This window comes from Apis mellifera, linkage group LG12 (genome assembly GCF_003254395.2).
Source record: "Apis mellifera strain DH4 linkage group LG12, Amel_HAv3.1, whole genome shotgun sequence".
Lineage (NCBI taxonomy): Eukaryota > Metazoa > Arthropoda > Insecta > Hymenoptera > Apidae > Apis > Apis mellifera.
Genome location: NC_037649.1, coordinates 6,276,307 through 6,287,795, shown reverse-complemented (window position 1 = coordinate 6,287,795; position 11,489 = coordinate 6,276,307). Strand labels below are relative to the sequence as shown.

At 37.3% G+C, this 11,489-nt stretch overlaps 1 protein-coding gene across 1 annotated transcript; it reads right to left on the bottom strand.

The window, feature by feature from the left end:
* Positions 1-2,423: 2,423 nt before the first annotated feature.
* Positions 2,424-3,817, bottom strand: LOC102656160. Its single transcript, XM_006562241.3, has 2 exons — positions 3,217-3,817; positions 2,424-2,759 (listed from the first exon to the last, which is right to left on the bottom strand). Exons 1-2 carry the CDS (start codon positions 3,344-3,346, stop codon positions 2,587-2,589), a joined length of 303 nt encoding a protein of 100 aa, XP_006562304.1. The 5' UTR covers positions 3,347-3,817; the 3' UTR covers positions 2,424-2,586.
* Between the last annotated feature and the right edge of the window lie 7,672 nt (positions 3,818-11,489).

Sequence of the window (11,489 nt, the reverse complement as noted above, 5' to 3'; positions counted from 1 at the left end):
GAAGCGTAATAAAAGTTTGAAATACCTTATTATACGAATAAATTACAAAATTTTTCAACCACATTTCCTCTTAAGTTAAGCGAAGAGAATGGGTAACCAGTTGAAATTAATGAATCGATTTGTTGAGATGCAAAGAATAAAATTATAATAATGTATGTAATAAAATTTTGTTATTTACACATGTTTGTGGAGAGAACGTACTGCATTTTCCCAGCGAGAATCCCACCTTCCGTCAAAGTGACACCCGCAGATTAATGAAGATGAATCACGGTTCAAAATTTTATTTACCTATTTTCACAGCTAGTTTCACAGATATTAGCTCGCCACACATTCCACGAGATATCCTTCGCTAGATAAACCTCGCAAGTATATCATACACAAGATAATATTTATAAATTTTGACAAGTTTCCAAAAAAAAAAAAAGAAACGAAACGAGATATAACGCGCCAATTTAATAATAAGATCGTTGCGAATAAAGACGTTGCCCTCGCCAATTTTATCGCCACTTAAAACACGCCACGTATCGGATAACGATCGGATAATCGTTAATTTTATCCCATCTAGACTATTCATGGCCGGCAACGATGGATAATTCGAGGATAATCAAAATCCTTGGAAGACGAGGATCGCACGAGGATCGAATCTATTACGCGGGTATAATTAAAAGCTTTTTGCGGCTCACCACAGTCTTAATTATCAAGAGAAACGTCCTTCCTGGATGACGGAGGACGGTTCGACAGCCGGCTAAAGACGGTTAACAGCCGATGACTATGAATTATATTTCTATTGGAAGGCAGCGGACTCGAAACGGTCAGAGACCTCCTGTCGGGCGACGTTCTACCTCCCGTGGCTCTTTGTCCTTGTTTAGATCGGCGGATCGAGGCAAGAGGAGGGCTCGAAACAGTCATTATAGAGAGACCACCATTCCGACCGCTCATTAACTCTTTCACTCGCGTCTTGTTGCCATTGTTGCTCGTCTCTCCTCTTCGTACGAACTCCTGATCGTACGGCCTTTATCTTTTTCTTGCCTTTCTACGTTTCCACTTAAAGATTAAGAAATATATTCAACGAGTCGAGGATGTTGCAGCGAAGAAAAGGACGTTGACATTAAGATGCGTAAACATGATTTAATTACACATACGTAATGATATCGTGAGGCATATTTAAAAAATTGAAGTTGAAAAGAGTTATCAACGAGATATATTAGTATATATATTTTTTTAATTAAATTTTATAAATAGTTTTTCTTCTCTACGTTACACAAAACTGTTCTCGTCACTCGAAACGTCAAAATGTCTCTGTATCGGTTTATACAGGACAAGGTCCGCCTTGTTTGTCGGCTGGTTCACAACTGTAATCTTGTAAAACTAGAAACTAGCGTAGCCACGCCGCAAAATTTTACAACCCCCTCGAAACGTATAAACCCAAACATATAAATCCGGGATACAAAAGTCGGAACGACAAATCCGGCGACATCTCCTCCCGTGGAAAAAAAATTTGTAGAAAGATAGAAAAAGATCAAAGAGAGTGGTATATAAAAACTACGCATGCCCGTGGTAATCACGTGGTTGAAAAAACAGTTCGTTAGAATTGAAAAGACGGCGATTATGGCGGCCGTGAATGGTGGCCGTTCGTCAAAAAGTCGTTCTAAAAATTTCATTCCTCCCCCCTTCTTTCCCTCGATTTGGGGAACGAGCGTCGCGGTTAAACGCGGTTCCAAATGCGGGTGCAAAGAGCGCAGAATTTGTTTCTGAATGCGCAGCAGGGACACGACACACACTGCGCTTCCACCATCTCTGAGGAAACTTTGAAAAGGCGGCGCGCTGCTTGAAGATGAACCCGCCCGCGGACGTTTGAATTACAACCCTTGAATTCAGATGAATCCAAGTTTGACCTGTATCCGCGGGCCCGGATAAATATATATATATATATATCCGCCGTTCTGGGACAAAGCAGCCGTTCTCAGTGTGTTCGCTTTTAGCCCTCGTGACGGACAAGTGTTAAACCCGGAATAGAACACCTTCTCTCTCCCTCTCCCTCCCTGTGTTTTCCATAATTTACGAGTTTCGTGTTTTTCCAGCCTGCCTTTCATTTGAGAATCTGCCGAATATTTTGTTATTGCCACGAAACGTCGATAATTCGAAACGTATGGGAATGGAACGAGCATGCATTTAAATTGGCGTATCTAACTAAATGATGCTGGGATACGTATTTTGTGAAAATGATTAATTTAGGATTGAATATTTTCACTTGAAAGTATATCTAGAGGTATTCTACGTATAATTGCTTCGTGATTATTTCATTCTTATCGATCATTAGATTGACATTTTATGGAATTCAAATTTGCGAGCTATCGAATTAATTAATACGTTCATATTATTTCAGTTCTAAATATCTGTGGATCCATGCTTGAACAATTTAAATAACACACGATTCTTCGTTATTCATCTTTATTTTTTTCTTTTTCCTTTTCAGTTTAGGTACAGCGTCATTCTTGGCGATTAAATTTTTCACCGTTCACTCCATCGAGGCAGAATCCATTTTAACCCTGGTGTAACGATCGATTCGCGTCATCGAGAGCAATTTTATCGATAGCCAACCACGAGTTCGTGAGATTTCCACGTCGACGCGTCAAATGTTGCAACAGCTGTGAGACGACGGTCTCGAACCGCGATTCCAGAGGGGAACGATGGATCCAACCAAGGAATCATCGAGCCGAAGTGCAACCTGTTCGAGTGCAGGCAGAGGAAGATCGAGCCTATGCAAGAGAAAAAGAGAGAAAGAGAGGTCAGTATAATTTTTTGGAACAATCAAAAAGAAAGCCTGGCATAGAAAAACGAATGAATTTCAGAGGTTCGCCGAGCTACGGGCAATAATTGACCAAGTAAGGTTGATAATACCAGCGATGGGCTCGAGCATCTCGCAAGCAAGACTTGAACTTTTTACTTGCTGATTGGATTCGAAGCTTTTATAACTACTTTAAACATTTATTAAGTGAAATATCATTGTCCAAGTAATTACGAATTTAATGAAATGCAAGTTAGTTTAAATAATCGATGCCCTCTATAAATTCGATACTGGTTTTTCTATTTCATTATTTCATATTTAGAGTATAAGTATAATCATTTTCTCTCTACTATTTCCATTCTTCTCCCATACTAGGCTTGTATTTCGTCGAAATATAAATTACAATTCTAATTCTAAAATAAAATTACAATTCTTAGATAAGCACGCAACTCGATCCCATCCCTGGATAACACGTGGTGGCCTTTTGACAGATGGATACGAGGGGCAAATTGCCGCTTTAAACTCGTTCGCCTCGTACACGTCGCCGTTTCTCTTCATCCCTTCTCACGTTAATACGCGGCGCGGACCGGACGTTGTTTTGATAATTTATTGAAATCGTCGAGAGAGGGTCTAAGAGAGCTGTGCCCCACTACGAAGGATCTGCACAGGCGTGGTGGTGAAATATGGCCATGCGAATTACACGAGATGTCGGACCCGCGTCAGTGGCCCACGAGAGGCCGACGATAGAGGAATTTCCCGGCGGAGAAACGAGCGGCGTGCACGCGCCGCCTCATGCGACTCCCTCCCCTCCCCTTCCTCTTCTCGATGGATCGTGCTCTTCTCTCATCGCGCACCGCATCTAATGATCCCGATGATTGATACTCCCTCCCCTTGCCTTGGAATCTCGCCATCTGAGATCTGGTTGGGATTGCAGATCAGGATAAATCGTGATTGTTCGCAGGATTGTTCGTGTAAAAAAATTCGTACAAGGCAGTAATTGCTTAATTTTATATCGTTGAATTAAGAAACTATTGTTTTCTTATTGTTGTTGTTTGGAAGAAATTGTTAAATTATCTCGAAAATAATTTTCTAAATTTACTACGATCGAATGATACACGTTACGAATGATTTCCCTATTAAAGTAACAACAGAATTTTCTCGTTTATCTAATAAAAATTATTGTTTATATAAACAGATAAGAAATATCCAATCTTCAAGCAATGTTAATTGGAAACGAGATATACGAAACTACTAAATATCAAATAAAAGGAATTTCGTGAAAATTGCGAACAGCGTCGACGACAAATTTTCAGCCCAGTAACGTCAATATCAAAACGGCATCGCATGAAAAAGAAGAAGAAAAGAGCAAAACGAAAAAAAAAAAAAAGAACCGAGCTTCTGTGTACCATTTTAATATTCCGTATTTAAAAATAACGGGAGAGAGGGTTGGATTTTGTAATCTACGCCCGAAAAAGCGCGTATATTTTTTTCGGTATTTCGCTGTTTAAAAAAAGGAAAAAAAAAGGGAAAAAAAAAAAATAGGTCGCGTTATGAAAGTTGGCCTATTGCACACGCACGCGTCCGCATTGTTCGTGGCGCGCTCGTTCGAACGGGACAGAAAGCTCGAGGAAGGGCGAGGATCGCGGGACCAGCATATGCCCGCGAAACGGTTTTGAATAATGCGACTAATATTTGCGCACCCGTGTGGATCGATCGATTACGACGAACAGGCGAAGCCTTATTCGACGACAAACGCGACGCGTTCCATGCAAATGAAAGGTTGCGTAAAAATGGCGATCATATATATTCGACGGTGTTCGACCGCCTCGCTTTGTTGAAACATCGATGGCCAGCCGATACGGGAGCAGCAGCCTCGCCATGATGAAACGAAATGCGAATAATTAATGTTTGAAAACAGCACGCCTTGGAGCAACGATGAAATTGGCCCACGCGATTTTTGTCTTTCGAAAATTTCACCGGCATCATGACCGACCATTGTTCCCATTGCGAACAGGGGTCACAATAACTATAAAGTTTCGATCGATAGCGACGATCCGCTTTTGTTGTCCGCGAGTTTCGAGTGAACAGGTACGAAATAATGGCGTCTTTGAAAGATTCTGGATCCTCGGTGGAAAAGGAGGAAAAATAAGGGCAATTGGAGCGGAGAGTTATTCGAAGGATCCTGTCATTCACGCGAGCGAAATAACGCGAGTGAATTATTCTTGGTAACGAATAATTACATTGGTATGTTGGATCGATCGAGAGAGAAATAGAATCGTTATTGTCCGTCGAGATTTCCTAATTAAGGATTTTCTATAATAAGAAATCTAGTTCCAGTGAAACCTACCGATATAAACAAAATTGAATGAACATATATAACTTTTCCAAGTGTACAATTTATAGGAAAAAGAGGATATATTTATTATTTTTGTATGTCAAAAATTATGATGCAATTGCATATTCTACGTGAAAAAGCTATTGGGATAATAGCTTTAAATTAAATTAATTGGTAAGGAAAAAGGATATTTCCCAGAAAAATCAAGCATCGGTAAGAAGTTATCAACAGTATATATACCTGGAATAATCGAATGTCCACATAATTTTGCCCGACTATAACTTAATAATTGCAGCTTACGATTATGATGTTATCCGTACGTAAAAGCCACACATAAATTCTCAAACCTTCACGCCTCCCATTACCGGTTAAAGAAGCACATTAACCCTTCTATCGCAACAATATCTCACAAAAATTTCCAACACGATTGCACCTAATAATCCTCCTCGACCCATACATTACAATCCATACAACACAACCGGCCGTCGTAAAACAAGCACCGGCCGGTTACTCACGAAACGACATCAGCCATCCAGCTTACGAATTAACCGCCGTAAACGTCCGCCCGTCCCGCCAATTAACCCCGATACCTAGGCCATTTACTTGTACAAAAGCTATCTTTCAATAACAAGCTAATCGGCCATCATCCACTTGGGGCCGCGTTTAGTCATTCGCTAATCAAAAAGGATATCGAACAAATTGAATTCTATTCTCTCGTTCAACTCTCTAATTATTAGGTGTACAAATTAATTCGTGAGCTTTTTCACGTTTATTTAGAAAAAAAAAATCAGATAAAATTATAATTAGAACGCAATTATATTCGAGAATAAAACGAAAAATCGAAAATTACGCTCGAGAATTTATTTCTCGCTAATGGACACTGCGTCGAGGATAAAAATCGCTCTGAAAAAAATATTTTCCGGAGGAAATCTCGAATCTATTTGAGAGAAAGAAAGTTAAATACTTTCTATATTTTTCGATCATTCCCTTATCGAAAAATAAATAAATAAATAAATAACGATTTTGAACGAATAAAATTGGCGATAATGCTATTGTCATAGATGAAATCGTAATAAAATTTCAAAGAAAAATTCGAATTCAAAATAAAGTTATAACAATCGATGGATTGAGAAGCCGAATTAAATTCCTATTAATTCCATCTAATATATCCGGAAATGGGATCGACGTTCAGGCTTCGAAACGGCTGAAATTCCGTGGGTGTTTCCCAAGATCGATTATGAAAGCGGTCACGAGCCACCCTCTCTGTAATTACGGACACTTGGATGGAAAATGCTGACAGCTAGCAAGGGGTCGGCACATGTCTTTTTCTCGTTTCTGCGCAACAGGCGGAACACGATCGTTCCGCGATCGGCCTTTGACGTAACACTAATCATCGCCTTCTGTCCCTTTTCGATCATTGGTAGCGCGTCATTTGCACTCAAGAGTTGCTACGTCATCAGAGATAAGGAAATGAATGGATTCCTTCGACAATTTCTCTGATAAAGATGACGCAATGGTATATACTTTGGTATAATTTCAATTTTTTAAATTTCTATATTATTTTGAAATGAAAATTTATTATTGATGAGTGAAGATTTGTGCATGTGCAGAGCACAATTATTAGATTGCGGATGTTTATGCAAAATAAAGATATCATATTTTCTTTATAATACTATGTGAAGCACATATCGTGTGTGTTTCAAAATAGAATTTGATATTTGATTAAAATTTCCTATAAATGCATAGACTTTGGCGGTTTAATAATTATTTTCAATGCTTAAAGTTTTGGCATTTTTTTTTCAATATTTTTTCATATATATTTTATAATTTCCCTTGGGAATATTTTTTGCTGTGGATTGATGAAGCATTTTGTGCATGTAAAGTTACGTTCTGTATCGTGCAAAGTTATATTTAAAAAACGAGAAAAACATTGAAATTTTAAGGGTTGATTTCACCCCCTCAAAGTAATACTCAACTAAAAAAATTGTCCTATAAACTGTGACCCGTTGTGCTCTACATTTTCACAAAGTTTCACTGAAATTATAATTTTCGTTGATTTTTTACAACGCGTTAACTTTTGTTAATTGGAGCTTGCTCAAGAAACGTAATTAAAAAGTTTGGTCGTTTAATTCGAGGAAACAATTCGTTCTTTTGATTGTGAAAAAAAAAAAGCGAGTTCCAAGCACCGTAAGAAGCACGGTAATTTATTTTTTGAAGCGCAAAGAATGCGCGTTTTTTGTTGCAATTGAAACGGAGTATAAATATAAAAAAGTTCAACGTAGAAGGAACATTGTGCATTTTAAACACCGCTAAATACTCGAAAAAGTATCCGCAATTGCAGCTTGAAGATCTCTTGCATCTCAAATCTTTCAAATCGATTTGTTTCTGTGAACGAATAAAAATTTAAACAACTATATGAAGAAGAATAAAATGTGTCACGAAAAAAAGAAATGTTGTTTCCAAACGTTCTAAACTTTTCAATAATCGCTGCAGTAATTTACAATTTATGATATATACAGGTAATTATTCCAATATAAGATTTAACTAAAAATTTGTATTTTGCAATTGTATCGTGAATATTTTTTTCTTAATATTACATGGATGTAGTAATTTAATTTTATTTTTATTTTATCTGTATTTTATTGATTGTAACGCCAATTTTTATTTGCTTCATACTTTTCAGAATAGAGAGTACATATGTAAACATATATACAAATAGAAAGCAACGGCATCTCTCGATACCGTAGAATTTATCCGGATAGTTATGACGCTACAAGACAACGCAGTAAAATGAAATTAAAGTACCTTCGCTATGTGTACCTTAACCTATTCACAAACACCGATCTCGTATTCTACAAGGTCTATGTTTTCAATATGACGGAACGGCTATTCGATCCAATCGAGCCCAGATTCTTTTTTCCTCGGAATCCAATATTCGAAAACAGGTTTTCGTGGCACAAATATGAATCTTTATCGTACGAGTATGGAGAAATCGATGATTCTTAAGAAAGTGGGTCACTGTTGGAATATTAAATTTAAATAAATAAATTATCTATAATTCAACGAAGAAGAAGTGAATTCGATTGAAATAAATAAGAAACAATCGAAACAAAACACTAGAACAAACAAGTTTTTCTGTAATCTGTAGATCACGACACTCAAAACAGTTATTCTTGGTGGATATTATTTCTCTTTAAAAATTTTTAACATTGTATAGATGTCATCCTTTCGTAAGTTAATCAAAAAGAAAAGATCGAATTAGATTTTTTAATTTTTCTAACTTTTCCTTACGTCTTATACAGAGAGGGAACGAGAAATTTGTCGAATATTAAAAATATTGGAATCATGAAAGGATACGATGCTTCGAATCGACACACCTAAATAGCGTAATAAGAATGATCCTTAATCCTCGTCGCCAATTCTTGCCAATTTTCTCCTTTTATCCGAGGAGAAAGAAGTCTTTGGAATTATTAACACGATTCTTCACCGAGGGGACGATTTCTCTTCGGTTGGCGGACAAGTAATCGACGAATTGATAGCGGGTAATTCCTCTGGTAACGGTACCTTAATTATCGGATTCGCTAATTCGATCCTATTGATTCTCACGTTGCCGGGTACGTAGGGCCGGGCGAAGGTGAGAGGATATTCTCGTAAGCGCCAGCAGGCAAGTAGAATCGCTTTACTTCTCTCCCGGCTGGAGGGTTGTAATTAAGGCCCCATGGAACGGCGTGGCGTTCGTAACAATTAAAATAATGACCGGAGTGTGCTGTGTGGCACCAAAAGGTCCGTGGAAGCAAACGTAGGAATGGCGGCCGGTGATTTAAGCCGATGCGATATTTTTTTCCAGGCCAATCTGCGCTGCTCCTTCTAATCGTTATTGATTGTATCCAACCAACACGCGGAATGTCCATAATTTACGCTTTGCTAGTGAGATTTATCGAAATTTCGACAATAGAAGAGATACGTTTGATTTTTCCGTTCCTCCGTTTTACGTTGTGAAATTTCCTCCCATTCACGGATTTTTCGAATATCCGTAAGCGATGTGTAATAATTTTCTCGATTATTTTTTATTTCATATATTTATAGGGATGTTTCACGATTTCTTTGGAACATAATATCGAATTAAATTTTGAAAATCACTGGAATGATAAATACTAAAAATTGGAAAGAGTTCCTTTTGATACGTGCAGCGAAAAATGCAGTAAAATATTCGTCCATATTAATAACAAAATTCATAATTTTTATTACATAAACTTTATGGCACACGTTACGTTCACGTTATTTATTTTTTTCTTCTTTTTTCAAAAGATTGCAAGTTATCTTATTTCCTTTTGTATAGCAAGAAATGAATGTCCATTAAAATATTTACTGTGCGTAAATCACAAATGACGGTCGTAAAATTCTTCCCCTAATGGTAAAGTAACTCTATCAGTTACACTATCCAATAGAAAAAAAAAAAAAAAATTGCCAACGCAAAAAATTCTAGGAATTTTTTTGTCCGAGCTAGTAATATTTTCAAGGAGGCATAGCGCACTAAATCGAAAATGGATCGTAATACGGGGAAATTGTTGCAGTCGACAAAAAAGGGGGAAAGGTCTGAAGGGATTTGCGAATTTTAAAAAAGATCTCGATCATTTTCAAGGCGTGCGTAAAAATATCGATAGAATGTATGTAAAAGTAGCTCTTTCCATAAAACCTAGAAGAGAGTAGAATGAAATACACGACTAAAGGCAATAAAAAGTAAGCTTATGGGACAAAGTAAATCAGTTCCGATTCTTTTAAACGAAATACAGCGGTTATAAAATGAAAATGGTCGTGTGTCTATTCTCTTCCATTTTTATATCCACGTTCCTTGTGTTTCTAATGGTAAAATATCTTTCAAATCTACTCTTTCTCGTGACGTTCCCTCGAACATAAATTATGGATATTTTCATCCAGGTGAAGTTCCTGCAATTCTCGATCCTTTGAAATTCTATTTACTTTCTGTATCGTTTTTTGCATTTCTTATTCAATTTTATCAAGAAGAATAAAATCATTGAAAATATATAAGTGTATTATGGAACAAGTGGCTTAATTGGGATCAAGGTAAGACAATTAAAACCTGAGAGGAAAAATTAAAATATCAATTTGATATTTATTTTGTATAAATTTTATCTTATTTCACAAAACCATTTGAAAGATAAAGTCTTTGATATAGAAACAATATTAAATTACTATCAATCTTTTCTCTCCCAAAAAGAAAAAAAATAATAATTTCAATTTGAAATTTTCGAATTTTTCGAAAACATTTCAATTATCGATCATTATTAAGCAAGACAATCGCTACAATTACATATCATACCTTTTTCAGATAAATCCAAATGAGAATTCCTCCCAATCCAGCCCGATTAAAAATAACCAAGCGAGTTTGAGTGATCGAACTGCATAATTTCATTCGGGGTTAAATTAATCGGGGTTTTCTCGTCGAAGAGCAACAGTTGTCTTCCAAGCTATTTCAATCCGCCGATACTTCCGAACAGTGAAGAAAACGCGGCGCTTCTGTGACGGTACAATCCTCCATTATTCCTTCTCTTTCTCTTCCTTTCTCTCTCTCTATCTTAACTGAGGCGCAACGTAATGTCAGCAAAACGTCTTGAAAGGTTCTCGAGGAGGAGCAGCCGTTCAAAAGGCCATTGTTCCTATCGTGAAACAAGTGTACGAGTCATTCTTTTAAATTTGATTTAACCGCAAGGCCGGCTACACCCGTCATCGCGGATCCCCCCGGCCCAGAGGAAACGGGAGAAACGAGAAGTTTTCATATCCCTCTTCGCCCTTATCGCCCAAGTTCACAAGTGGTAACTCGAGGTTATCTGTTTGCAAATTAGCGACTAGGATTCCTAGAGAGAGAGAGAGACGTAGACTTTCGCAGACGTAGACGCAATAAAAATGGAAATTGACAGGGGCCCCTATCCTTGCGGGATATCCCTCGCGAGCGGGCTTCACAATTCCTCCGACTATTTTCCGCGGCTTTTTGCCGATGAATCAACCTCTTAACTCGGATCATCCTCCTCACCAATCTCGGCTACTTTGTTTCCATTCCGTTTCGAATAATCTGTTCGAAGAATGATTATCTATTGATAATAGTTCAGCTGAATTAGTTGAAGTGGAGAACGCATCTCTTGTTTATAATCGATAATGAAAATTAATATATTTGAAGTTTATAAACTGTAATTTAAAGTGTCTACATTTCTAATGTAAATCGATTATGCGGAATTAAAGGACAGTGCGAAGTAATGTTCGAATTACAAATTTTGAATTCGTTTCTTCTCTGGATGTTGGACGAAAGAAAGTTTATTTCACATTTGAAAGTTGGCTTGGTCGAGTATT